Here is a 27,969-nt window from a genome sequence, read left to right on the forward strand (position 1 = left end):
GGAAGAAGGATCCGGGAGCGATCCCAGCGCGGAGCGGAGCATCCCCGGTGCCAACCGGGCCGTGCTGGGATGGCCCCGTGCCCGGCGGGGAGGGTGCCCGGCCCCCTGTGCATCCCCCAGAGGCGATGAATCAGCGGCGCTCCGAGGAGGAGAGGAGGAGGAGGAGGAGGAAGGGGCCGGGATGAATCATCCCGTGTTCCCTGGGAATGGGGGGTGGCTGCTGGCGAAGGCGGGAACTGGGAACGGGAATGGGGATGGGAAAGGGGACGGGGATGGGAACGGGAATGGGGATGGGAAAGGGGATGGGGGTGTGAGCAGGACATCCACCCCCCCATGGAACTGCCACTGTGACCCCCCCTTCCTTCCCTCTGGGGATATGGGGACATCCCCGAGGACAGGAACTGGGGCAGGAATCCCCCAGGAGCCTCCCCGGGCTGGCAGGAGCTGGTTCCCAGCGCCGCCCCCATCGCAGGGTGTGCCCGGTGGCACCGGGGTGGCGTCGTGATGGGGACCCCACGGGGACATCCTGGGACAGCCTGGCTGGGCTGTCCCCGCCAGCAGCTCCCGAGTTCATCCCCGTCCTGTCCCAGCCCCTCATCTGTGCCAAATCCCGTCCCCATCGTGCCAAACTCTGTTGCTACCGTGCCAAACTCTGTCCCCATCGTGCCAAATCCCGTTCGTGCCCCCAAACCCACCCCATCGTGCCAAACTCTGTCCCCATCGTGCCAAATTCCATCCCCATCGTGCCAAATCCCGTTCGTGCCCCCAAACCCACCCCATCGTGCCAAATTCTGTCCCCATCGTGCCAAATTCCATCTCCATCGTGCCAAATCCCGTTCGTGCCCCCAAACCCACCCCATCGTGCCAAACTCTGTCCCCACCATGCCAAATCCCGTCCCCATCCTGCCAAACTCTGTCCCCATCCAGCCCATAATCGCCACGGGCTCACCTGAGAGGGGCGGGGACCTGCCCTCCTCCCTCTGCTCCATATTCATGAGCCCCTTCCTCCTCCTCCTCCTCCTCCTCCTCCTCCTCCTCCTCCTCCCGGTGTCCCGGAGCGCTGCCGGCGCTCGGTGCCAGCCCGGCTCGCCATGGCCCGTGCCACCACGCTGGTGTCGCAGCTCTGGCTCCTGCTCCAAGCCTCCTGCCTCTGCATGGCCCAGCTCGTAAGTGCCGCGCTCCATTCCCGGGCTGGAGAAGGGGATGCAAAGGGGACATTCCCCATCTCCACTCCCTCGCAGTGCTGAGCCCTTTGCGTTTATTCCCCCGGCATTTTCCCCTTGTTTTTTTCCCAGCAATGTCCCCCTGGGAGGGTGGGAACAGCCACGGCCTCCACCCGCCAGAGATCTCTCAGTGCAGACTTGGACATTAACTCGGCTGAACCAGTTTAGTTTGATTTTCCCCTCTGGAGCAGCAGTGGGGGGCTCTGTCCTTCCCACTGGATTTTTCTGGGGGATTTGCTCCTGCTTTCCTGGGATGTGCTGCAGATCCGTTCTGAGCAGGGCTGGGGGGGCTCTGACCCTCCCGGGGTGGTCTCAGGGCTCGGTGGGGGCTGTTTGAGGGTCCCTGTGGACTCCTGGACTCACCCAGGAGCAGGAGAAAATGGATCTGGAAAAAGGGAAGGTGAGCCCTGGAGAGGGGCAGGCAGAGGGAGTCCACCTAGGAAAACTCTCCTTGTCTTATAGCTGCAAAAAAAATCAGATTTTAGAGCTTTGGGTGAATTTTTCCATGTGGTTCCTTGCAAAAAACCCAGATTTTAGAGGTTTTGGGGATTTTTTTCCGGTGGTTCCTGAGCTGCCTGATGGAAACGGGGGGACAGCTCCTTCCTAAACCCCCCCTGGGTCCCCATGGGCTTGTGGAGGCAGCAGAGTGGAGCAAGGGGGATGTGGGAATTTCGGGAACAAGGAACCCTTTGGAATTGGTTCCTTGGGCAGGACAAAGGTGCCATTCAGGGGAGATCCCAGGGACGGGCTCAGGGATTGATCCACGGTGGAGCTGGGGCTCTCCTGTTGTGTACACGAACCAGCAGCACCCCTCACCCCTCTAGATTTACATTGATTCCTACATTTATTCCCTATATTTATATTTGTTTTTAAATTGATCCAGCCTGGGAGGCTGGAGGAGCTGCAGGAGCGCAGCCCAGGCACCGTCTGCTCCCCATTTCCAGGAACACCAGGGCTTCAGTGTGCAGGACTGGAATCTCTTCCCCCTGAAGCCCCTGTTAGGATAACAGAGGTTTCTTTGCAGAGTCCTGTGCAAACCTCAAAGCCAGGAGCAGGCTCTGGGAGCTTCCCTGAATGGAGCTTTTGTCTGGAGCCTGGGAGCGGAGCCAGCCTGGCCCAGGGAGAGCTCACACAGAGGGGCTGGGGGTCCCCACCTCATCCTGGGGGTTTGGGCACCTGAATCCTGCCAGTGCTCCCAGAAATCCCACTCTGAGCTAAAAGGGGTCTTGGAAGCGCTGCTGTCACCCCATGGATGCCCTGATCTGTTGGGGCAGGAGCTCTGGGAGTGGCAGGGAAAGGGGGAGAGAGGTGGGGTAGAAATGCTTGGAGAGCCTGCTTCATCCAGGCAGGAGTAAAGGGGAAAGAGGGAGCAGAAATGGGGTGAAAACTTCACCCCATGGAGTTCCTGCTCTGTCGGGGCAGGAGATCCTTGGATACCAGGGAGAGAGAGAGCAGAAATGGGGTAAAAACTTCATCCCATGGAGATCCCTGCTCCTTTGGGGCAGGAGATCCTTGGATACCAGGGAAACAGGGAGCAGAGGTGGGGTAAAAATTTCACCCCATGGAGTTCCTGCTCTGTCGGGGCAGGAGATCTTGGATACCAGGGAAAGAGAGAGCAGAAATGGGTAAAAATGTCATCTCATGGAGAGCCCTGCTCCTTTGGGGCAGGAGATTCTCAGATACCAGGGAGAGAGAGAGCAGAAATGGGGTAAAAATTTCATCTCATGGAGATCCCTGCTCCTTTGGGGCAGGAGGACCTCGGGCACCAGGGAGAGAGGGAGGAGGGGTAAAAACGCTGCCACCACCCCATGGAGACCCCGCTGTGTTCCCCATGGACAGCAGGACAGGAGAGGGGAGAAATGGGACAGAAACTGGGCAGGGAGTGAGGAGCTGGAGGCGCCAGTGGGAGAAATCCTGGATTTCCCCATCCATGCCTGTGCTGGGGGACCCACAGCAGAGGCAGAGCTCTGATCCCTCGGGCTGTTCTCCATCCCAGCTCCCTGGAATTGGATTCCCAGCCCATCTCGGGCTCCTTCCTGACGTGGATCCCATCCCTTTTCCCCACAGCGAGGGCCACCAGGAGAGCCTGGCCCACGAGGGCCCCCTGGTCCCCCAGGAGTGCCAGGAGCTGATGGCATCGATGTGAGTGAGCAGGAGCCTGTGCTGGCTGTGGGAGGGAGGGAGGGAGGGGACACGCAGCACAAACGGGACATTGTGAGTGGCACAGGGCTGGGGGTGCCTCTCCCTGCTGTTCCCACTCCTCATTTAGGGCACACAGAGCAGCCCCAGCTCTGTTTGGTGCTGCACCCCCAAATCCAGCTCCATCCACAGCTGGGGAATTGGGGATGGGATTGGTTTCTGGGGAATTGGGGATGGGATTGGTTTCTGGGGAATTGGGGACGGGATTGGGTTTTGGGGAATTGGAGATGGGATTGGTTTTTGGGGAATTGGGGATGGGATTGGTTTTTGGGGAATTGGGGATGGGATTGGTTTTTGGGGAATTGGGGAATGGGGTTGGTTTTTGGGGAATTGGGGAATGGGATTGGTTTTTGGGGAATTTGGGATGGGATTGGTTTCTGGGGAATGCAGGACGGGGAGGTTGGGGTGCAGTGGGGGATGACTGGGGCAGGGAGCTCCCCAGAGGTGCCCAGTGAAGGGGGGACCTGGGGGGGACAGGGATATCCCAGTGGGGTTCTGCAGAGGGATGTGGTGGGGGATTGTGGCTCTGGATCCTCCGTGGGTTGTGGGATGGGGGCCCGAACAGAGGGGAGCCCTGTGAGGCAGCAGAAAGTGCCCTTTCTCCAGGATGTGGTGTTATTTTAATGTTGTTTATACCCAGAGCAGCCGCAGCGCTTCAGAAACCCCAGAACAACCCTGACAAAACCCCAGAAGAACCCCCACAAAAACCCACTTCACAAACCCCATCAAAACCCCAGCAGAACCCTCACAAAATCCCACTAGAAACCCCACAAAAGCCCCCTCAGAAACCCCCTCAAACCCTCACAAAACCCCAGCACAACCTTCACAAAAACCCACTTCACAAGCTCCAGTAAAACCCTCACAAAACCCCAATAAAACCCTGACAAACCCCAAAAAACCCTCACAACCCTCCCAAAACCCTCACAAACCCCAATAAAACCCTCACAAAACCATAGTACAACCTTCACCAATTCCCCCTCACAAAACCCCCAAAAAACCCTCACAAAACCCCCAAAAACCCTCACAAAACCCACTAAAACCCTGCCAAACTCCAATAAAACCCTCACAGAACCCTAGTACAACCTTCACCAATTCCCCCTCACGAAACCCCAAAAAACCCTCACAAAACCCCCAATAAAACCCTCAAAAACCCCTCACAAAACCCTAGTACAACCTTCACCAATTCCCCCTCACTACACCAAAAAAAACCCCTCACAAAACCCCCACTAAACCCTTCCCAAACCCCAATAAACCCCTCAAAAACCCCAATAAAACCCTCCCAAACCCCCCAAAAAACCCCTCACAAACCCAACCCACTTTCCCAACCCCAGCCCCATCCTGCCCTGCCTGTGGGATCCAGCAGCTCCCTCCTGTCCCAGGGATTGGGGTCCCTGGGATGGGCTCTGTGGGGTGCCCCCATCCCTTTTCCCACCTCTCCCCTTTCCCCAGGGTGACAAAGGCCCTGTAGGATCTGCTGGCTCCCCGGTGAGTACCCACCCCACCCCTCAGCAGTGATCCTGCTCCTTCCACGGGGTCCCCTTCCCGCCTGATCCCGATTTTTCATTTTTCCAGGGTGTCAAGGGTGAGCCTGGAGCCCCTGGCCCGGATGGAGCCCCAGGGAAGCCGGGCATTGATGTGAGAACTGTCCCCTGTCCCCTCCTGTCTGTGGGGTCACAGCAAACTGCCCCCGTCCCCAGGGTCTGCCCCACATTAAAACGTGCCCAAATCCCTTTGGGCAGGAGCTGGAAGCACTTTGGGAATCCCAAATGAGCTCGGGAAGAGCTTTTGCCGCCCTTTTTCACCTTTAGGATCCCAGCAGAGCTCAGGAAGAGCTTCGGCCACTCCTGCCCACCTTGGGGATCCCAAAAGAGCTTCGGCCACCCCCTCCCAAACTGGGAATCCCAAAAGAGCTTGGGAATTGCTTCTTCCACCCCCTCCCACTTTGGGAATCCCAAAAGAGCTTCTGCCACCCCTGCCCACCTTTGGAATCCCAAAAGAGCTTGGGAATTGCTTCTTCCACCCCCTCCCACCTTGGGGATCCCAATAGAGCTTCTGCCAACCCTTCCCACACTGGGAATCCCAAAAGAGCTTGGGAATTACTTCTGCCACCCCCTTTTCACATTGGGGATCCCAGAGGAGCTTGGGAATCCCAAAAGAGCTTGGGAATTACTTCTGCCACCCCCTTTTCACATTGGGGATCCCAGAGGAGCTTGGGAATCCCAAAAGAGCTTGGGAATCGCTTCTTCCACCCCTTCCCACCTTTGGGATCCCAGCAGAGCTCCTCTTGTTTCCTCCAGAATAAATCTGAAGTGTCCCCCACTGTCCCCACTTCCCTGGCACCCATAAGGTGGCACCGGTGACTTTGCCACTGTCCCCTCCTTGGCACAGCCTGGCAGAGGAGGTGGCAGGAAGGGGACGGAGCTGCCACCTCCCCCTGCCTGTCCCCAGGTCCCCCGGGTGCGTGATGGGTGCCTGGGGAGGTTTGGGTGGGTTCCTGCCCCATCCCAGGGGTAAAGCCGGGGTCAGGGACGGGTGGAGCTGCCCATGTGTCCCTGCCAGGGCTGGGTGTGCCCAGGGGGTGCGTGGGGGTCCCTGTGCCGTGAAATTCCTGATGGATTCAACCCAGCAAGAATTCCTGGCTGGAGAGGAGGAGGAATGGGAATAACTGGCTGGGTCCCTTCCCTTGCAGGGCCTGACGGGAGCCAAAGGGGAGCCAGGACCCACTGGCAGGCCAGGAACCAAAGTGAGTGAGGGGCAGACCCAGGCTCCTCATTCCCAGGATCCCAAATTCCCACCTTCCCAAATTCCAACATTTCCAAATTCCCACCTTCCCGTATTCCCACCTTCCCAAATTCCAACCTTCCAGAATTTCTACCTTCCCAAGCTCTCTCATTCCCAGGCTCCCACCTTCCCAAATTCCCACCTTTCCAAGTTCCCACCTTCCCAAATTCCCATCTTCCCAATTTTCCACCTTTCCAAGGATCCCACCTCCCCATATTCCCACCTTCCTAAATTCCCACCTTCCCAAGCTCCCTCAATCCCATGCTTCCACCTTCCCAGGCTCCCACCTTCCCAAATTTCCACCTTACCACTTTCCCACTTTTCCAAATTCCCACCTTCCCAAGCTCCCTCATTCCCAGGCTCCCACCTTCCCAAATTTCCACCTTTTCAGGTTCCCTCATTCCCAATTTCCAACCTTCCCAAATTTCCCACCTTTCCAAGGATCCCACCTTCCCCCCCAGCCCCATTCTGGGGCCATCCCCATCCCCATCACTCTGGAAGGGACCCATGGATTCAGGAACTCCCTTGATGGAATTTTTGGCCCTGAGGCTGCATCCAAGGAGGGGGAATTGGAGCAGCTGCCAGAGCAGATCCTCCTTTTCCAGCTCCTGACTCTCCTCTTGTGTCCTGGCAGGGCCAGCCCGGACTCCCAGGGCCACCAGGGCTCCCTGTGAGTATCTGCTGCTCCCATGGGTGGGGTGGGCACCCCCCAGCTCCCCCCCTGCTCCATCCTTGGTGCTGGGGTGGGAATTGCTCTCCTTGGGGCAGGAATTCTGGAGGATTTGGGGAATTTGAACCGACTGTGATTTTTATTTTTGTCGCAGGGTCCTTCGCTGCCAGGGCCTCCTGTAAGTGCCACGCTGGGGCTGGGATGGGTGGCCTTGGAATTGTGCAGGAGGAGCTCAAAGCTCAGCACCCCCAGAGGGGAGGAATCAGGATGGGACCTCTCTTAGTCCATGAATTTCTCTCCTTTCTCCCTAAGGGGCTTCCAGGCCAGGTTGGACTTCCCGGGGAGATCGGAGTGCTGGGACCCAAGGTGAGGAGTCAGGAGAGGACAGGGAAGAGCCTCCCCTCCTTGGAACCTCCCCTCCTTCCACCAGGAGCTCCCTCTCTGCCCTCCAGGGCTCCTGGCACGATCAGGGATGACCCTGAAACGTGGGGATGGAGGTTCCCTTGGTGCCATCACCCTGGGATGTCCCCATTCCTGCTGGCACATCCTGGCTCTCCACCTCCCCTCCTCATCCCAAATTCTCCTTTCCTGGCCTTCTTTCCTAGGGTGACCCCGGACCCGACGGCCCGAGGGGTCCCCCAGGCCCTCCAGGGAAACCTGTGAGTATCTCCCAGCCGCCTCCAGGAGGGAGAAGCTTCCCCAGGCTCATCCTGGGAATTGGGGCTGGAATTTGGGCTCTGGCTCTCCCCTCCCACCCCACTCCTTGCTCCCTGCTCCTGTGAAACCATCCTTATGTAAAATCCTGGAGTGCTGATGGTTTCCTTCCCTGCAGGGCCTCCCAGGACACCTCCAAGGCCTGGAAGGCAGCGCTGATTTCCTGGTGAGAGCTGCCATGACCCTGTCCCCCCACTGTGTCCCCTCTCCCTCCCTTTCTTCCCAGCCTTCTCCAGGTCATTCCCACCTCATCCTTGTCCTTGCTCTCCTCCCAGTGTCCCACCAGCTGCCCCCCAGGTCCCAAAGGCCCCCAGGGACTGCAGGGACTGAAGGTAAGGAAGTCCTGGAGCTGCTCTGGGGGGAAAAATGGGAATTGTCACCTCCAGGATGTGGTGGAGTGAAGGATCCTTCTCTGGGATCTCTGGAGCACCAGGACAGGGAGGCCTGGAGGAAAAGGTGCTGTGGGAAAGGTCCCTGTGGGTCCCCAGCCCCATCCTGGGGGTGGCACCCTGTGCCAAAGCCCCAACCCCAGCTCAGGATGTCACCTGCGGGATTCTAAGCCTCTCCAATGTCCCCAGTGGGATTTTGAGGCCATTCCAAGTCACCTGTGGGACTCTGAACCCCCCCCCAAAATGTCCCCAGCGGGATGTCCCCACTCATCAGTGTCACCAGTAGAATTCTGAACTCCCCATTGTCACCTCTGGGATTCTGAAACCCCCTCCCAATGTCCCTATTGGAATTTTGAGCCCCTCAATGTCCCCAGTGGGATTCTGAACCTGTTCCATGTCCCCAGTGGGATTCTGAGGCCCCCAGTGTCACCTATGGGATTCTGAACCCCCCCCCCTAAATGTTCCTATTGAAATTCTGAGCCCCTCAATGTCCCTATAGGGATTTTGAGTCCCCCAGTGTCACCGATGGGATTCCGAGCCCCCCAATGCTCCCAGTGGGATTCTGAAGCCCCTCAATGTCCCTGTTGGGATTCTGAGCCCCCCAATGTCACCTGTGGGATTCTGAGCCCCACCACATCCCCAGAGGGCACCCCCAGGGTGGGATGTGGTGGCAGGGGGTGCTCTGTGGGACGTGGCCACCAGGATGGTGCCAGCTCTGCCAGGGATTTTCCTCACGGATTTCCTCTCTCCTCCCAGGGACACCGAGGCCGCCCCGGCGCCCTTGGAGAGCCTGGAAAGCAGGGAGAGCCGGTGAGTGCTCCAGCAGGATCCCCAGCAGATCCCAGCTGGGTCTCAGCAGGATCCCAGGAGGATCCCAGCAGAATCCCCACCAGATCCCAGCCAGATCCCTGCAAGATCCCCACCAGATCTCAGGAGGGTCTCAGCAGGATCCCAGCAGGATCCCAGCAGGATCCAGCTGTGGCTGCCCCTGTGGGGCTGGACCCAGGGAAGGAGTTTTGGGAAGGGAAAGGAAGAAGGGAGGAAAGAGGAAAATGGAAAATGTGGGAATGGGAAACCAGGATGGCCTTTCCAGGGTGGCTTCCTGGGCAGGGCCACCTGTCCTCATCCCCGGCCGGGTGCCAGGCGGGGGCTGTGGTGTCCCCAGAGTGCTTTGTGTCCCCTCTCCCTCCAACATTCCCTTTTCTCTCCATTCCCAGGGCCCCAAGGGAGACGTTGGTGCCTCTGGAGAACAAGGAGTCCCAGGCCCTCCGGTAAATCCTTCATTCCTCTTTTCCCCTGTCCCCCAAATGCTGCAGGATCTGGGGGTGGCCTCTTTGTCCTTGTCCCCAGACACCAGGGCGGTGACACCGTCCTGTCCCTGCTCCCAGCACTGGGGCTGAAGCAAAGCCTCCATCCCCTCCCTCTCCCAGCCATGGATGCCACCAGCTCTCCCTCTGGAGAGCTCCGTGGGCACCTGCGCTGTTCCCAGGGATAATTTGGGATAAATCCCTGCTGTCCCCTGAGTCCCCCTTGCCCTGGCGGGAATTAAAGCCACAGGGATTCTCGGAGAACTTTGAAGATGAAAAACAATTACTGGGCTGAGCCCTGCAGGCCAGGAAAGGGCAAAACTGCTTTGAAGCCAGGAGTTCTGGCCCAGGGAAGGGGCTGCAGTTTGGATCTGCTGGAGTTATGGAACTGACAGCTGGAAAAGCACCTGCTGGGGGGCTCTGGAATTAGGAGGGACTGGAATTCCTCGTGTTTGGATTCCCAGTGTTGGGTTTTGCTGTAATTGCTGCTTCCCCCTGGGCTGCTCCCGTTTTTTGGTTTGTTTTTTGTTTTTTTCCCAGCTGAATTTGCTGTAATTTCCTTCCCTGCAGGGACCTCAGGGCCTCAGGGGGTATCCTGGCATGGCAGGACCCAAAGGGGAGACGGTGAGTGCGGGTGGCATCCCCTGGCTCTGGGCTCCAGATGCCACTGAGATCCCTCCCAGCAGCATCCCTCCATGCTGGGCCATGCCAGGGGTGCAAGGATGGATTGGGATGGGAATTGACCTTTCCATGCTCTCTTTCCAGGGCCCTGCTGGCTACAAGGGCATGGTCGGGAGCATCGGAGCCGCCGGGCGGCCGGTGGGTGCCCCCTCCCTCAGCCCTGGCTGCTCTGGGGTCGCACTTGGCCCCGCTCAATCCTTGTGTTCCTCTCTCCTCCAGGGCAGGGAAGGCCCCAAGGGACCACCCGGGAGCCCTGGTGACAAGGGAGAGCTGGTAGGTGACACCCCAGAGTGCCAGTGTCCCCTTTTCCCCAGCTTGGCACCGTTCCTACATGGAAAGAGCTCTGCCCTGGTGCTCTCGAGGGGCATCTCCACCTCCCAGCTCTGTGCCCTGCACCAGCAGGACACTGACACTTGTCCCCTCCTGCTCTAGGGTGGCCGTGGCATCAGGGGACCCCAGGGTGACATTGGCCCCAAGGGGGAGAATGTGAGTACAGCTGGTGGCACCTGTGCCCTGCCTGGGCACAAGCCCCCTGTCCCTGGCTGTGCCACTGTGTGTCCTTGTCCCCTCCAGGACACACCTGGAACGTTCCTTTCCCTCCCCACGTTTTTTTGTCCCCACCGTGAGCCTTTGAGTCCCTTTGAGGTGTCCCATGAGTGGCTCTTGCCCCTTTTCAGGGTCTCCCGGGCATCGATGGCAAGGATGGCACCCCAGGGATCCCAGGAGTGAAGGTGAGGGAATGCCACCCGCTGGGAAAAACGGGAATGGCAAAGGGAACAACGTCCCTTGGCACCTGTGGGCACCCCATTCCTGGTGACACCCCCTCTGTCCCTCGCAGGGTGGCACAGGACAGGCCGGACGGCCGGGAACGCCGGGACACCGGGGACAAGCTGTGAGTGCAGGACCCCCCAGCCTGTCCCCTGAGGGGTGACACCGCTCTGTGACACCCCTCTGCCAGGGCCAGCACACCATGGGGACACTGAGCTGTGCTGGGGGTGACACCCCGAAGGGACACTGAGCTGTGGCGGGGGTGACACTGTGCCAGGGGTGACACCCCGAGGGGACACTGAGCTGTGCCCAGGGGTGACACCCCGAGGGGACACTGAGCTGTGCCCAGGGGTTGATCCCGGCTTTGTTCCCTTAGGGATTGCCAGGCCAGCCGGGAAGCAAAGGTGGCCCAGGTGACAAGGTGGGTGACGCCTCTGAGCATCCACCCCGTGGCTCTTGTCCCCTCCCTGTCCCTATTGTCCCCTCCCTGTCCCTGCTGTCCCTCCCCTGTCCCCGCTGTCCTCCCCTGTCCCCTCTGACCCCCCTCTCTGTGCCTCCACAGGGTGAATCGGGTCCCCGCGGCCACCCCGGTGTCACCGGTGCCCCAGGGCAGCTCGTAAGTACCGAGATGTCGCCGTGTCCCTCCCGGGGACAGCCTCGGGGCTGAGCTCTCTCTTTTTTCCTTTTATTTCCCCGTTTCCTGCGAGCTAAAAGAGGAATCGGGCACTTCACTGCCCCCCTGCTCCTGCTGGCACCCCCTGCTCCTGTCACCACCCTGCGGTGGCGACAAGGACAGGGCCACACCATGCCCATCAATCCCATCTTCTGTGGGGTTTTTCTCTCCCGTTTTTAGGGCGAGCCTGGGCCTCGGGGTGAGCAGGGCCCGCAGGGTGTCCCCGGGCCGAAGGTGAGTTGGGGACACCGCGGGGTTGTGGCAGTGCCAGGAGGGGGTGGCCCTGACTCTGCTCCTTTCCCGGCTCTCCGCAGGGTGACAGGGGCGAGCGTGGCCTCGTGGGACCGCCCGGGGAGCAGGGCAGAGCGGTGAGTTGTCCCCAAAGCCAGTGAGTTGTCCCCAAAGCCGGTGAGTTGTACCCAAAGCCGGGCTGGGACACAGGAGATGCTCTGAATTGTCCCTAAAGCTGGGCTGGGACACAGGGAATGCTCTGAATTGTCCCCAAAGCTGGCAAATTGTCCCCAAAGCTAGGCTGGGACATGAGAGATGCTCTGAATTATCCCTAAAGCCACTCTGGGACACAGGGAATGCTCTAAGTTGTCCCCAAAGCTGGTGAATTGTCCCCAAAGCTGGGCTGGGACACAGGAGATGCTCTGAGTTGTCCCCAAAGCCGGTCAGTTATCCCCAAAGTTGGGTTGGGACACAGGGAATGCTCTGAATTGTCCCTAAAGCCAATCTGGGTCACAGGGATGCTCTGAGTTGTCCCCAAAGCTGGGCTGGGACACAGGAGATGCTCTGAGTTGTCCCCAGAGCCAGTGAATTGTCCCCACAGCTGGGCTGGGACACAGGGAATGCTCTGAGTTGTCCCTAAAGCCACTCTGGGACACGGGAGATGCTCTGAGTTGTCCCCAGAGAGGGGCTGGGACATGGGACAGGCTCTCAGTTGTCCCCAAAGCCACTCTGGGACATGGGAGATGCTCTAAGTTGTCCCCAAATCCAGGCTGGCACACAGGGGAATTACAAGCCTGGATTTGGGATCAGTGGGACACAGCCAGAGCTCCCCCTTTGATCCCGGGCTCAGTCCCATGCCTGTCCTGCTGCTGAGGGATTAGGGAATAGCTCAGGGATTAATGGGACCCCAGCTGGGACAGGAATTTCCTCCCATCCCAGGAGAGCTCAGCCCCTCTCCAGAGCTTTCCTGCACTGGAAGAACAGCCAAAAATCTGATTTTTGGTGCTTTTTCTGGGGACAGGAATCCATCCCTGGAAGATCACTGCTCTGGGCATGGCTTCTCCCTGGTTTTGTGCCCTGTGTCCCCTCAGAGCTGGGATTTAGGGAAGGTTGGGATGCTGGCATCAGCTGGAGGATGGAGAGCTGCCCGTGCACCTCAATGCCTTGGGGACAATTCCCTGATGGGTAAAAGTCTTCCCATTGTCTCCTCTCATTCATTTTCCCATATTCCTTGGATTTCTAGGGGCCAAAGGGTGAGCAGGGCCCACCAGGCATCCCAGGACCCCAAGGCTTGCCTGGAGTCAAAGGAGACAAGGTGACAGCTCTGGGGACAGCAAGGTGGCTTCTTGGGGACACTGCTCTGAGCTGGGCTGATCCCACTTTTTCCTTTTCCCAGGGCTCTCCAGGGAAAACTGGCCCCAAAGGCAGCACTGTGAGTACATCCCAGGCTGTTTAACAGAGCTGGGTTTAACAGAGCTGGGTTTAACAGAGCTGGGTTTAACTCTGGCTCTAGGCACCTTCTCCATGAATTCCCCCCTCATCCCAGAGAGGGAATGTTTCCTTTGGGAATGTTCCCATCTCTCCTTGCCTTTCCTTTAGGGAGATCCAGGTGTCCACGGCCTGGCAGGGCTCAAGGGAGAGAAGGTGGGTGCTTCCAGAAGATTCCTGGGAATGCTGGGGGATCCCTTCCCGTGCTGGGGAATCCTGGCATTAAATCCCAACCCTAAATCCCTGCTGTCTCTTCATCACCTTTCCCATGTCCTCTGTCCCCAGGGGGAGTCAGGAGAGCCAGGACCCAAGGGACAGGTGAGTGATAGGGGATTTGGGACCAAGGGGACCCCAAAACTTGGGGGGATTTGTGGGATCCTCAGCTGGATCCTCCTGGCTGAGGTGCTGAGGGAATATTTTCCCTGGAGATGGGAGCCAGTGTCCACAGTCAGCCCTGTGGATTCAGGCTCAGCTCCTCTTTGGGGTTAAACCCTGGATTCAGGCTCAGCCCAGGTTTTTCAGATCTAGCCCTTGATTCAGCCCCAGTCCCAATTTATGGGATCCAGACCCTATTTTTGGGATCCAGCCCTTGATTCAGCCCCAGCCCAAATTTTTGGGATCCAGCCTCAATTTTTGGGATCCAGCCCTGGGTTCAACCCCAGCCCAGTGTGGGATCCAGCCCCAGCCCAAATTTTTGGGATCCAGCCTCAATTTTTGGGATCCAGCCCTGGATTCACCCCCAGCCCCGTTTGGGACCCAGCCCTGCCTGTGGTTTTTGGGACATTTTGGGCTCTCGGGGTGCAGCCCCCATGCTCAGCACAGCCTGAGCGCCTCATGCCCGTCTCTCTCCATCCCTCCTCCAGCAAGGCATCCAGGGCGAGCTCGGCTTTCCCGGCCCCTCGGGGGATGCGGGAGCGCCGGGAGTTCGGGGCTATCCCGGCCCGCCCGGCCCGCGGGGGCTGGTGGGGGAGCGTGGAGTGCCGGGAATGCCGGGCCCAAGGGGCACAGCCGTGAGTATCCTGATCCCACGAACCTCCTCACCCTCCCTGCTCGGCAGGAATTGCCTCTCCTTCTCACCCAGCTCCTCTGGGAACACGCTGCCGTTCCGCTCAGGAGCTCGGATCCCGCCTTCCTGGGGAGGAATTCTGTCTTTCCCGCTGTGTATGGCATCCCAAAGCCGTCCCTATATAAACCAGCCAGCAGCAGGGATTTGCAGGGTTGGGATTTTTCCCTAAAAATCTCATTTTGGACTCTGATGTTATGAGTGGGATGAACGGAGCGAGTCGAGTGTGGAGCACTTGCCCTGGGACAGAATGGGGAAGAGCAGGGTGGGAAGGTGACCTGGGATGCAGGGAGGGGATTGGGATTTGGGCTGGGAAGGGCTCTTGGAAGGGACAGAAGGAGCGAAATTCCCTTCCTGGCAGGGCCGGGACGCTGGGGACCAGCACATCGTGGACGTGGTTCTGAAGATGCTGCAAGGTGAGGGCGGAGAGGGGCCACCTCATCCCATGGATCCCATGGATCCCTTCCTATGGATCCTTTCTCATGAATCCCATCCCATGGATCCCTTCTTATGGATCCAGGGGATCCCATCCCATGGATCCCACACGGATCCCTTCCCATAGATCCCTCCCTATGGATCCCATTGTTCTCATCCCATGGATCCCATGGATCCCTTCCTATGGATCCTTTCTCATGAATCCCATCCCATGGATCCCTTCTTATGGATCCAGGGGATCCCATCCCATGGATCCCACACGGATCCCTTCCCATAGATCCCTCCCTATGGATCCCATTGTTCTCATCCCATGGATCTCTTCCTATGGATCCCACCTCATGGATCCCATCCTATGGATCCTGTGGATCCTACCCCATGGTTCCCACCCCGTGGATCCCTTCTTATGGATTCCGTGAATCCCATCCTATGGATCCCACCCTATGGATCCCATGGATCCCAACCCATGGATCCCATGGATCCCAACCCACGGATCCCATGGATCTCACCCTATGGATCCCACCCTGTGCATCCCATCTCTGCCCCACAGAGCAGCTGGCAGAGGTGGCCGTGAGCGCCAAGAGAGCCGCCCTGGGCGGGGTCGGGGCCATGGGACCCCCTGGTCCCCCCGGCCCCCCAGGGCCACCCGGTGATCAGGGACCCCACGGCCCCATGGGACCCCGAGGTGTCCCCGGAATCCTGGGAGCTGCCGGGCAGATCGGCAACGTCGGACCCAAAGGTGGGTGGTGGCGGCACGGTGCCAGGCGCAAACCCTCCTGGGGCGGCACTGCCACGCTTGTCCCCGTCCCCGATCGCCCATCCGGGGTTTCCATGGAGTCCTTCCCTCCTTTTTGTACCCACAGGGAAGAGAGGAGAGAAGGGCGAGCGGGGAGAGGTTGGCCGTGGCCACCCGGGAATGCCGGGTCCTCCAGGGATCCCAGGTGAGACCAGGTGTCCCCAGGTGGCCTTTGTCACCTTGGGGTGATGAGCCCAGCGGTGGCTGCGGACCTTCTGATCCATCCCACAGAAACTGACCGGGTTTATCCCACAAAACATGCTCAGGTTCATCCTGTAAACTGGTCAGGTTTATCCCACAAAAGGTTCATCCCACCAAACTTGCTCAGGTTCATCCCACAAACCTGCACAGACTCATCCTGTAAATCTGCTCATGTTTATCCCACAAAAACTGCCCAGGCTCATCCTGTAAATCTGCTCAGCTTTATTCCACAAAAACTGCCCAGGATCCTCCCACAAAACGAGCCCAAGTTCATCCCATAAAACCTGTACAAACTCATCCCACAAAACCTCAGCTTCATCCCTATTTCTGAGGGAAAATCCCTATTTCTCAGGGAAAAAAATCCCTATTTCTGAGGGAAAATACATATTTCTCAGGGAAAATCCCTATTTCTGAGGGAAAAAAAATCCCTATTTCTGAGGGAAAAATTCCTACATCTCAGGGAAAATCCCTATTTCTGAGGGAAAAATTCCTACATCTCAGGGAAAATCCCTATTTCTCAGGGAAAATCCCTATTTCTGAGGAAAAAATCTCTATTTCTGAGGAAAAAAATCCATATTTTTGAGGGAAAATCCCTATTTCTCAGGGAAAAAACCCTATTTCTGAGGAAAAAAATCTCTATTTCTGAGGAAAAAATCCATATTTTTGAGGAAAAATCCCTATTTCTCAGGGAAAAAACCCTATTTCTGAGGAAAAAAAATCCCTTTTTTTGAGGGAAAACCCCTATTTCTCAGGGGAAACTCCTATTTCTTGGGGAAAATCCCTATTTCTCAGGGAAAAATCCCTATTTCTGAGGAAAAAATCCATATTTTTGAGGGAAAACCTCTATTTCTCAGGGAAAAACCCCTATTTCTGAGGAAAAAATTTCTTTTTTTTTAGGGAAAATCCCTATTTCTCGGGGAAAACCCCCTATTTCTCAGGTAAAACCCGTTTCTCAGCACCCCACCCCGTTGCCTTTCCAGGTCTCCCGGGCATCCCCGGCCACGCTGCGGACGGCAAGGCGGGCGAGCGGGGCCAGCCGGGCTCGCCAGGCGAGGCGGGCCGGCCGGGCCTGCCGGGGCCCGCGGGCCTGCCCGGCTTCTGCGAGCCCGCCGCCTGCCTGGCAGCCTCGGCCTACGCGGCCGCCCGCCTCACGGAGCCGGGCAGCGTCAAGGGCCCCTCGTTCTGAGGGGGTTCACGATTGTGAAAATCCCCTTCCCAAAGTGACCACAACGCTGCAATCCCGCGGGGAGCAGCTTCCAGGCTTTCCTGCGGTGAGGGTGGAGGTGGGAGAAAACACGCCCTTAAATTGTTCATTTCGGGACCTGTTTTTTTTTTTTTTTTACGCGGTTTTGGCGGCATAAAAAAAAAAAATCTTAGAGTGGGCATAAATTTTGTTTAAGTACACTTTAGGGTTGCTCCGTTCTGAGCAATTCCCCAAGGAAAATCCCTTCCCAAGGTGACCACAACACTGCAATCCCACAGGGAGAAGTTTCTGCGCTTTCCCGGTTCTGGTGTGAGGGTGGAGGTGGGGGGGAAAACACACCCTTAAATTGTTAATTTTCTGACCTGATTTTCTTTGACACAGTTCTGGCAGCATAAATTTTATTTAAATATACTTGAGGGTTTTTCTCTGTGCTGCCCCCCGTTCTGAGCTATTCCCTCATGAAAATCCCTTCCAAAAGTGACCAGAACACTGCGAGAAGCGGCCTCACATTCCCGGTTCTGGTGTGAGGGTGGACAGCAGGGAAAACACAGCCCTAAAATGTTAATTTTGGGACCTGATTTTTTTTTTACACAGTTCTGGCAGCATAAATTTTATTTAAATAGACTTTATGGTTCCTCTGTGTTGCCAGAATCTTTAAAGGGGTCTTAATGTAAACCAGAATCAGGACCTCTAATCCTGTTTCCATCCATGGGGTTTCAAATCTGCTCCCTGCACCCTTTCCCTCCTCCCAAAAAAATTGGAATAAATTTTATAGTTCCCTGTGATGTTTGGAGGAGCTGGTGGAAATTCTCTTTTTAGCCTTCCCCTTTCTTTTTTAAATGGGAATTTTTAAAGTCCCCCTCCAAAACCAAAATCATGGTTTGATTATTTAAGAGAATTCCCAGCTCCAACTTGGTCACTCCCAGAGCTGTAAATCTTTGTAAAATAGGGATAAAAAAATAGGGATATTTTATAACTGTGACGAGGAAAACACCAACTTTTGGAAAAACTGGACAATAAAACCAAGCTGGATTCTTAATAACTGGAATGATGCGTGGATTTCTTTGCAGAATTTTGAGGGTAAAAGTTGAGGATTGGGATGAATTTGAGTGATAAGTTTTTCTTTGAGCTAGGTCTTATGAGCTCTTAGAGAATTTATTACACTTGAGATAGTTTTATTACTCCAAATTGCATAAAATTAGTAGGATGGCTTCTGAGTAGTATTGGAAACAGAAAAATTTTTAAAAAGGTTTTTAAACAAAGCTTTTTCAGAGGAAAAACTGAGGTAGGGGTAAGGTTTTTAGTCTTACTAAAACACTCTACAAAAGCAATTATTTCCTTCGTTCTCTTCTTTTTCTAGTGAATTATTTAGGTTAGACTTTTTAGTCTCTGTCTAATTAGACAGCCCTAAGTTTAAAGTCTCAAAAGTTCTATAAAGTGTCTTTTTACCAAATTAAAGAGAAAAACTTCTAAGCTTTTTTTTTTCCTTTTTAAGGAGACAAAAGATAATTTAGTCATTCCATCAACAAAAAACACATTCCTACCTTTGGGAAGAGGGTAATCCCATAAGGAAGCAGCTTGGATGCCATTCCAGAGAGATTGAAACTCAAATGTGGAGATGGAACGGCTGGGAAACATCCAGCCCTGTCCCAAATCCCAAAAATCCCTTTGGGGAGAGGGGAGGGAACAAAGGGAACAAAAGGGATCTTCCGGGGAGATTCATCCCCATCCTTTTCCCCGGAATTCCCCTTGAATTCCCGTTGAATTTCTGTTGAATTCCCATTTTCCAGCCCCTCGGGGAATCCCGCTCCAGCTGTGCCGCACATCTGGGCACATCCCAGCTCTTCCTGCCTTTTCTCCCCACGAGAGGGAGCTGCCAGCCCGTGAATTGGCTCTTCCAGACCGGGATATTCCCGACAAAACGCGTCTTTCCTTCTGGAAGGGGCTGGAGCATCCCCCGGCCCCGGGCTGAGGGGGGAAAAGGTGGAATTCCCTTCCTTTGACCCCTTCCCACTTTTGGGATGGACACGGAAGGGCTGGAAGGGGCTGGGAGCTGAGTTTTGGTCCTAAAGCAGAGAAAAACCACTTCCAGGAGGGATCAGGGGCTGAATTGAGGTCCTGGAGCAAGGAAAAACCACTTCCAGGTGGGATCAGGGCTGAGTTTGGGTCCTGAAACAGGGAAAAAACACTTCTAGGTGGGACCAGGGGTTGAGTTTTGGTCCTGGAATAGGGAAAAGCTGCTTCCAGGTGGGATCAAGGGTTGAGTTTTGGTTCTGGAATAGGGAAAAGCCACTTCCAGGAGGGATCAGGGGCTGAGCAGGGAAAAGCCACTTCCCAGGACAGAGCAGGAAAAGCTCTGCTGTGCCAGTGGAGCATCCTGGGCATCCAGGAGGATCCAGGAATCCTTGGGAGCTCCTCAGTCCCACACTCAGCACATCCCGGGATGGGATGGGATGGGGTGGGATGGGATGGGATGGATGAGCTCCAGCACATCCAGGGATGCTGCTCCAGCTGATCCCGCACCTTCCAGAGCCAGCACAGCTTCCCAAAAATCGCTGAGGGCAGCAGTGAGGGAGCTCTGCCTCGGCAAGGAGCAGCTCTGACCTTCCTGATCCATCCTGGCAGGCACCTGGAATCCAGAGCTTGGCAAAGCCGGCGTCTGGGAAGACTAAAAAGCTCAGGAATTAATTAAAATTCCGGGAAGCAGCTGTCTGGAGCTCCTGCCTCTCTCTCTCTCTCTCCCACCTGCTCGTGCCTCATGGATTCTCCTGGGAGCCAGCCCAGTCCTTGTCACCTCAGCTGATCCCCGCTCCCAGACAGCCAAACCTCAAGATCCCAAGCCTGGCCAGGCAGGGCTTCTTTTCCAAGCAAAAGCAGGTGGAATGTTTCCAAATTATTCCGAGGGTTTTGGGAATCTGCTCCCCGGGAATACAGGGGGAGGAGTCCAGCGTCCTGCCTGCCTTCGGTGGGATGGGAAAGGCAAAAGGGAAGAAGGGAAAGGGAATTGGGGATTCCCTTTGGGATTCCAAATTCCAGACCTGAGACCTCCCGCGGGAGCTTTCCTTTGCTTCCCAGCTCCTTGGGAAGCTGTGGGAAAAGAGGAAAGGAAGAATCGGGATAAATTATAGCCTGGAATAATGAAATTAAATGGGCAGGGACACTTTCCATTATCCCAAGTTGTTCCAACTTGGCCTTGGACACTTCCGGGGATGAGACAACCACAGCTCCCCATGGAAATCCATCCCAGCCCCTTCCCACCCTCCCAGGGAGGAATTTTTTCCCAAAATCCCATCCAAAGCATCCTTTTCCCCAAAAGGCACCGTGTCCCCCTCGGTTCTGCTCCTGAAATCCCACCCCGGGACATTCCCGTGGCCATGAATAATTCAGGAATATCAGGAAAGTTTCCCGGAGCTGATGAGCCCAAATCACCTGGAGGAGGTGAAGATGAGCTAATCACCGTTTGTTCTCTCTCGATAGCTGATTAACTGCTAATTAGAATATTAAACAAGGGCTTAAATACGTAAATGAGCTTCTGAGGATGGAGTTCGTTATTGGAAGTGCCATAAAATTCCTGATTTTTATTCTTGGATTATTGTTTGATGGGTTTGATTATTTTTTTTTCCTCCTAAAAGGAGGGATTTGTTTTTAAAGTGCTTTGTTCTGCTGGAATGTTGTGGGATTTGGGATAAATTAATCCCAAACTCCATCAAAACACCAGGAATGGTGCTCCCAGCTCCACAAGCAGGATGCCCAAAGTTCAGGAAGCTCCTCCAGGAAAAAAAAAAAAAGGGCAAATTTTGGATGCTCTGCCCAAAACAGCTCCAAGATTCCTGCAGGGTGAGAAGAGGGAATGGGGAGTCACAGGGAATTCACTTTCACCCATTTCCATGGAATTGGCTGCGGGAACGAGGCCGGGAAATCCTGAGAGCCCAAATTAAAGGTGGGGAAGGGCAGGATTGGCCTGGCAGGGACAGGGGGGGACAGAGGTGTCACCCACAAGGGTGGCACCCAGGCAGAAAGCAGGGATGGAAAGCGCAGGAATAATGGAATTGTGGTGGTTGGAAAAGACCTCCAGAATCATCAAATCCAACATTCCAGCACCCATCCTGCCATGGAGCCCATGGACAGGGGTGCTGCTGATGGGATGAGGGCTGGGAAAACCCTTGGGGATGTGGCTGGAACGTTTGATCCCCTCCCTCAGGACTCAAACCTGACCCCAGATCCCATCCCAGGTATCCCTGCTGGACAATTCCTGGCACAATCCTCCCTGTTTGGGAAGCAGGGAACAGCTGCCTACCATCTGTAAAGGAAATAATATTAATTAGGCCTCTTAATGAGGGTTTGTTGTGGCATTAATTAACCCCCAGGCCTTGGCAGAGGCTGTGGGGTGGGGTTCAGCCCCAGCACTTCTGAGGAATTCCCAAAACCCCAATTCCCAAGATTCTTGTTGGGATTTTCCCTGCCTTACCCTCAAATCCTGGCAGCTGTCCCTACTCCGGTCACCTCTCCGGGCTGCCAAAATTTGGGATGTGATATCCTTAAACCTCTCCCTGCTGCCAACACCATTTTGTTCCCATCTGTTTTCCAAGGGTTTTTCCAAAGGAGCTCAGCCCAGCCCAGCTTGGCAGCGCCCTCCTGCCCTAAAACCATTCCTTGGGAGCAGCAGAGAATTCCAGAGGGGTTTGGGATGGAGGGGACCTCAAGGACCATCCTGCCATGGATGCCAGGTTTTTCCATCCTGGCCTTGGACACTTTTCAGCCACAAGTTTTGCTTGGGAATCCTGCATCCAATTTGTGTCGAATTCCAAGGGTTTTTGCCCTCCAGGGTGTGAATTCCCAAAAATAATTGGGAATTGTGCTGATTGTGGAAACCCCTCCCATCTGATCCCACATCCAGGAATTCCAGGGCAAAGCTACTCCAGGTTCAAGCAGCTCCATCAGCCTCACCCTGAGCTCTTTTTTTTTGTGCCTAAACACTGATTTTAAACAATTTTTCCCATTTTTTGCCAGATTTCCTGGCAGATTTCCAAAGGAACGCTCTGGGACAGCACCTGCAAGCCCAAAGCTGTCCCAAAGTGCCCAGTGTTTGCTCCAGTGATGTTCTCCAGGCGCTGAGAAGTGGTGAAAACAGGGAAAATCAAATAATTACAATCCCAGCGCCTCGGTTCTGCTGGTGAGCCGTGTTCTCCCTGCTGAAAAACCTGGGAATTGCGAAGGAAAAGGGGAAAAATGGGGGGAAAAAAGGGAAAAAATGGGGGGAAAAAAGGGGGGGGAAAAGGGGAGGGGAAATGGGGGGAAAAAAGCGGGGAGGAAGGGAAAAGAAGGGGAAAAAAAGGGGGAAAAGGGAAAAGAAGGGGGAAAAAAGGGGAAAGGGGAAAAAAGGGAGCACAGAACTCCCCTCTGTGCCCTCTCCCTTTTAACTTCCCACACCCTGAATTCCCTCGGGAAGATCCAACCACGCCCCTTCGGTTTGGAAGCTGAATTTAATCACCCTTTAATGGGAGAGAGACCAAAGATTCCCAAGGATTTGTTCCACAATCAGGGGAATGGCCGCTGGAAAGGGCAAATGGAGCAATAATTCCTGGATGTGGAATTATTGTTATTATTATTCCTGACACCCCCTTATCCCTCCATCCTCAGGCTGAGTTAAGGTGATCTTTAAAGTGACATTTAATTAAAGAGATATTTAATTTATAGTTTATTTTATAAATCCCAGGTGGGACAAGGCAATGATTCCATCTTTTCCGTCCCTCCTGCACTTCCACTCTCCTCACGGGGAGTTTCCCACTTGTTTTTACTGGAGCTTGGAATATTCCAGGCTGGCAGATGGAAGGAATCGAACTCAGGGGGATTCATTTTCAAAGAAGAAAATCCTAATTAAAAATATCTCCCAGATTTTTTTTTTTTTTTTTTGGGATCAGCCAACTCCTGCCATCAGGGCAGGGATCCCTCTGAGGAATCCCATGGGATTTTCCTGAAGAAATCCTCAGTTTCCCTGATGGTCCTTTCCTGTTTTTTCCCCCAAAAGATTCCCAGTGGCAGCTCCAGTTCCTCCAGCTCTCTCTCCCAATGTTTTTTTTTCCCCAAAATATTCCCAGTGGATGCTCCAGCTCCTTCCAGTTTCCCTGCTGGTCTCTCCCTCAATCAGCAGCCACTGGAAGATCTGTGGGGATTTTTGGGATCTTTCATTCCAGGGAATGCTGGCAGAGGTGTTGGGAAAGCTTTGGAAAAGCACCAAATCCCTGTTTTGGAGGAGATTCCAGGGCTGGAACTTGGTGGCTAAAAAATGCTTGGGAAATGAGGAATTCTCTCCTGAAGAACACCCAAAAGCTGAGCCTGGGTCAGGGATTAAACCCCAAATACCGAGGGAAATTTTGGGAATTGGAAGCAGGAAGAATCCTGGAATGGTTTGGGTTGGAAGGAACCTTAAGGATGATCCCATTCCACCCAAAATTCCATGGCCAGGGACAGCTCCCACTGTCCCAGGCTGCTCCAAGCTCAGACATTCCAGGGATGGGGCAGCCCCAGCTCCTCTGGGAAGCTCCGAAGGTGTTTTGGATCCTCTTCCCTCCCCGTGAATCCATGGAAATCCAGCAGGATCCCTTCTGCTGCCCCAGAATCCCAAGGAACTCATCCCATCCCATCCCATCCCATCCCATCCCATCCCATCCCATCCCATCCCATCCCAAAAAACCTCAGCTCCCTCACCTGCCTTTATTTTGGATAAACCAAGCCAAGGAGGGAACAAATCCAAGGATAAATCCAAGGATAAATCCAAGGATGAAGCGTCTGGGAGCGGGAAAAGCCAAATAAAAGGCAAGGGAGCATCAAATCCAGACGGGAGCAGCCTCGGGACATCAAAGATCCCTCCAGGGCCTTTTTCATCCCAAATTTCCTCGATCCCGAGTTAATTCCTGCCAATCACCGGGCGCGGCGAGAGAGAGGAGGCGTTAATTAAAACCTCATTAAGGCAAATTGGGGCTCCTGGAGCAGGAATGCGGGGGTTGGGAAGCGGGAAGGGTCTCGTTCTCCCTTCCCATGGGATATTGCTGATAAAATCCTGCTGGAAAAGCCAAATCCATTCATCCAAATCCACCCAATTCGCTCGGATTTTCCCCCTTCCTGAAACTGGGATGTGATGGAAAAGTCGGGAATTTCCATCCCTGCACGAGTGGTGTGTGCACATCCAGAAAATCCCGGGATAAACCTTTTGGAATTCACACATACCCTCACAAAAAAACCCTCAAAACCCTAAAAAACCCCCCCAAAAACACACACGCAAAAATAAAGAAACACCCAAAAAACCCTCCCAAAACAAAAAAAAACCCCAAACAAACAAACAAACAAAAAAAACCCAAAAAGAAAACAAACCCAAAAGAAAGAAAAGGAAAAAAAAAAACACCAGGGGGCTGTAAGAAAAAGCAATGCAAAAATCGAGATTTTTTATTATTTGGAAGTCCAAAATCGAAAATAGCTTTGAAATTCCGCAGGGAACGCTGGGAACACACGGAAAAGCCTCATATACAGAGACAGATAAATTAACTGGGAATTCTGCAGACAAGCCAGGGGCATGGAGAGATTCCATATGTACATTTTTATGGAAACCATTTATACACTTTATTACATTTACAAAAAAAAGCTGATTTTTTTTTCCACTACTTTTTTTTGTTCTTGTTTTTCCCTACGACAATGAAAAAAAAAATTACATTTTGTTTTTTTTATTTATTTTTTAGCTGTACAAACTTTTAATTAATAAAAATATATCTCTGTACAAAAGAGGGATTTGAGCTTTTTTTGTGGTTTTTTATAATTTTTCTCATTTTTTCCCTTTTTTTTTCTTCATTTTTTTCCCTTTTTTTCTTCATTTTTTTCCCTTTTATTTTCATTTTTTCCCATAATTTTTTTTTTTTTACCATATGCAAGTCCTCTGGGCACAAGGATGGAGAATGGCATGGAGCAGATCTCAGCCAGCTTGCAAAAAAATGGGATTAAACCCCTTTTCCCACTTCCTTGGCTCCCTGGGCAACAGCAGGAAAAGGGAATTCATGGATCCAAAGCAGCAAATTCCATTAAAGTCGAGCTCCCTCTTCTCCCTGCCTGGGTGGTTATAAAATATTTTTGATTTATTTTGCACTCCTGGACGTGGGTTTCTCCTGGATTTTCCATGGAATCAGTGGGAGCCAGGTGTGGAGCAGCCAGGGGAGGATTGCCTGGAATTTGGAGAAGAACCTGGAAGGATCCAAGCTCTGCTTCCAGGGATTGCTGGAATTTTGGGCCCTGGAACTGGGACTGGGACGTGGCAGGGGTTTGGGTTGGGCTCTGGGGTTTTTAGGGATAATTGAGCTTGGAAAAGATCAGGGATAGGCAGGGTGGGATCCAAGGATTCCAAGGGGCTCTCCCAGCCTTGTTCCAGCCCTGGGAGGATGGAGGGGGGACAAGGGAAGAGGGGAATATTCCCTTGGAGTCCTGCTGGGATTGACACCCCCCCAATCCATCTGCCCATGGAATTCCACCCTGGGATCCTCCCCAAATCCATCTGGGAACATCTCCCCGACCCCTGCCCACGCTGGATCGGGGCTCAGGATCCGGCTCCCACTTCCCAGGGAGAAATCAGAGCACCTTGGTGAGATTTTTGGGAGCAGAAGTGGCATTTTTGGGAGCACAGGTGGCATATTTTGGCAGGCTGGGAATTCTGGTCCCCTGTGGGAGAGCCAGGAGTAACAAAAAATAAAATACTGATGTATTTACACCCAGAAAATCAAGGATAACCAACAAAAATTCCCAGATTATCCCAGGCAGAGCTTCAGGGAGGAGAAAATCCACGCTGGAATGGGAGCATGGATGGAAAACCCCATTCCAAAGGGTTCATCCTGATTTTCCTTGGAGTCTCCTGGACTCAGTGACCTGGGAATGGCACTTCTGCCTCCCCTGATCCTAAAAAAAGTGACTCCAAGCAAACTTTGGATCATAAGGATCGAGAGCCTTCCCTGCTCCCACAAAATCCCGGGAAACCTCAGTGCCCCTGGGAAATAAAAGGAACAGCTCAGGATGGGAATTAAAACTCCTCTGGCATTGCCCTTTGGAGGATCAGTTTGGAAAGGGCAAAGGATTTGGGAAGCTTTTGGGGGAATTAGTGTTGAGTTCTTTTCAGAGAGGATTTTTGTCCCTTTGGATATTCCTGTCCCTTCAGGAATCGTCTGGCAGTGAATTCCTGATCAGGGATTTGGGCCCAGCTCAAATCAGGGGGAACACGAGGCAGGAAAAACCCAGCCAGGAATGCCCAAAGGAAAATCAAACACAGGGAAGAGGGAAGCTTTTGGGAAGGTCCCATTTGGAAAACTCTTCCTGGGATAGAAAATCCAACCGAGAAATAACCCAGAGACCCAAATGCAGAAACCCCAAATCCTCCTCTGGTCCCATCCAGGTGTTATCCATAAATCCAGTCAGGAATGCCCAAAGGAAAGCAAAACACAGGGAAGAGGGGAAAAGCTTCCCAAGTTTTGCTTGGAAAGGCCCCATTTGAAAACCCTTCCTCTGCTCAAGCCCTGGGGTAAAAAAACCCAACCAAGAAATGAACCAGAAGCCAAAATATAGAAACCCCAAATCCTCATCCTGTACCATCCAGGTGTTTTCTGTAAATCCAGCCAGGAATGCCCAAAGGAAAACCAAACACAGGGAAGAGGGGAAAAGCTTCCCAAGGTTTGGAAAGCTCCCCTTTGAAAACCTTTCCTCTGCTCAAGCCCGGGGGTAGAAAATCCAACGAAAAAATAACCCAGAAACCAAAACCCAGACACACAAATCCTCATCCTGTCCCATGCAGGTGTTTTCCACGGAATCCAGCACCTTGTGCACAACCTCTTTGTCGCCCAAGCTCTTCCCAAAGTTTGGGAAGCTCCTTCCAGGAGCAGCTGGGGAAAGCCTTCCCACCACCAGGCCTTCCCGAGGTCTGGGAGCGGGGCCGGGGCAGAACCTTTGGCTTGGAGATCCAGCAGGATGGAGGTTGGAGGTGGATCCAGCAGCCCCTCGGGAATTCCAGGGAGGTGCAGCAGCTTCCCCACGGCCTCGGCAGGAGCAGGGAGCAGGGAGGAGGGGAGGGGATGGATGGATGGTGAGGTGGGACAGGCGTCCACGCTGGACACCGGCCACGGGAATCTGGGGAAGCAAGGGGTTGGTCATGGCACGTGGGAATTCTGGGGAAGGGGTACCCGGAAATTGGAGTGTTCCAGGTGGATTACTCCCTGCATTCCCTGATCCCATGAGAACCCTTCCAACTCCCTGCATTCCATGATCTCAAACCTTTCCAAATCCCCTCATTCCACGATCCCACGGGAACCCTTCCAACTCCCCACACATTCCATGATCCCAAACCCTTCCAGCTCCCCACATTCCATGATCCCACGGGAACCCTTCCAACTCATTGCATTCCATGATCCCAAACCCTTCCAGCTCCCTGCACTTCATGATCCCATGAGAGCCCTTCCAGCTGCACACATTCCATGATCCCAAGAGAACCCTTCCAACTCCATGCATTCCATGATCCCATGAAGATTCCCATGAGAACCCTTCCAACTCCCCATGTTCCATGATCCCAAGAGAACCCTTCCAACTCCCCACACACTCCACCATCCCAAACCATTCCAACTCAATCCATGATCCCATGGAGACCCTTCCACCTCCCCACACTCCATGATCCAACTCCCCACACACTCCATGACCCCAAACCCTTCCAACTCCCCACATTCCATGATCCCAAGAGAACCCTTCCAACTCCCTGCACTCCATGATCCCAGACCCTTCCAACTCCCCACATTCCATGATCCCAGACCCTTCCAACTCCCCACATTCCATGATCCCAAGAGAACCCTTCCAACTCCCCTCATTCCATGACCCCAAACCCTTCCAACTCCCCACACACCCCATGATCCCAGACCCTTCCAAATCCCCACATTCCATGATCCCAAGAGAACCCTTCCACCTCTCCACACTCCACGACCCCAAACCCTTCCAAATCCCCACATTCCACGATCCCAAACCCTTCCAAATCCCCACATTCCACGATCCCATGAGAACCCTTCCACCTCCCCTCATTCCATGACCCCAAACCCTTCCACCTCTCCTCATTCCATGATCCCAAGAGAACCCTTCCACC

At 54.2% G+C, this 27,969-nt stretch overlaps 2 protein-coding genes across 2 annotated transcripts in view; one reads left to right on the forward strand and one right to left on the reverse strand.

Moving 5' to 3' along the window:
• The first annotated feature begins 1,085 nt into the window (after positions 1–1,085).
• COL9A2 (collagen type IX alpha 2 chain) lies at positions 1,086–17,868 on the forward strand. The gene is made up of 32 exons (XM_066564798.1): positions 1,086–1,166; positions 3,291–3,365; positions 4,872–4,907; positions 4,995–5,057; positions 6,112–6,165; positions 6,838–6,873; positions 7,028–7,051; positions 7,186–7,239; positions 7,479–7,532; positions 7,706–7,753; positions 7,863–7,919; positions 8,733–8,786; positions 9,194–9,247; positions 9,854–9,907; positions 10,049–10,102; positions 10,184–10,237; positions 10,397–10,450; positions 10,642–10,695; positions 10,803–10,856; positions 11,109–11,153; positions 11,295–11,348; positions 11,586–11,639; positions 11,720–11,773; positions 12,880–12,951; positions 13,033–13,068; positions 13,236–13,280; positions 13,410–13,442; positions 13,988–14,134; positions 14,549–14,603; positions 15,170–15,358; positions 15,483–15,560; positions 16,597–17,868. Exons 1-32 carry the CDS (start codon positions 1,092–1,094, stop codon positions 16,800–16,802), a joined length of 2,076 nt encoding a protein of 691 aa, XP_066420895.1. The 5' UTR covers positions 1,086–1,091; the 3' UTR covers positions 16,803–17,868.
• Positions 17,869–24,230: 6,362 nt separating this feature from the next.
• CSMD2 (CUB and Sushi multiple domains 2) overlaps positions 24,231–27,969 on the reverse strand; it is a 263,376-nt gene continuing 259,637 nt past the window's right edge. The window contains exon 71 of the mRNA XM_066564613.1: positions 24,231–26,972. The gene's annotated coding sequence lies outside the window, so the exon portion shown is untranslated. The remainder of the gene's footprint in view (positions 26,973–27,969) is intronic.

This window comes from Molothrus aeneus, chromosome 23 (genome assembly GCF_037042795.1).
Source record: "Molothrus aeneus isolate 106 chromosome 23, BPBGC_Maene_1.0, whole genome shotgun sequence".
NCBI lineage: Eukaryota > Metazoa > Chordata > Aves > Passeriformes > Icteridae > Molothrus > Molothrus aeneus.

Coding starts and splice junctions, on each gene's coding strand:
- COL9A2 (XM_066564798.1), top strand. CDS start 1,092: ATGGCCCGTGCCACCACGCTGGTGTCGCAGCTCTGGCTCCTGCTCCAA. Junction 8,787..9,193: donor CTGGAAAGCAGGGAGAGCCG/GTGAGTGCTCCA, acceptor CTCCATTCCCAG/GGCCCCAAGGGAGACGTTGG. Junction 10,696..10,802: donor CAGGGATCCCAGGAGTGAAG/GTGAGGGAATGC, acceptor TGTCCCTCGCAG/GGTGGCACAGGACAGGCCGG.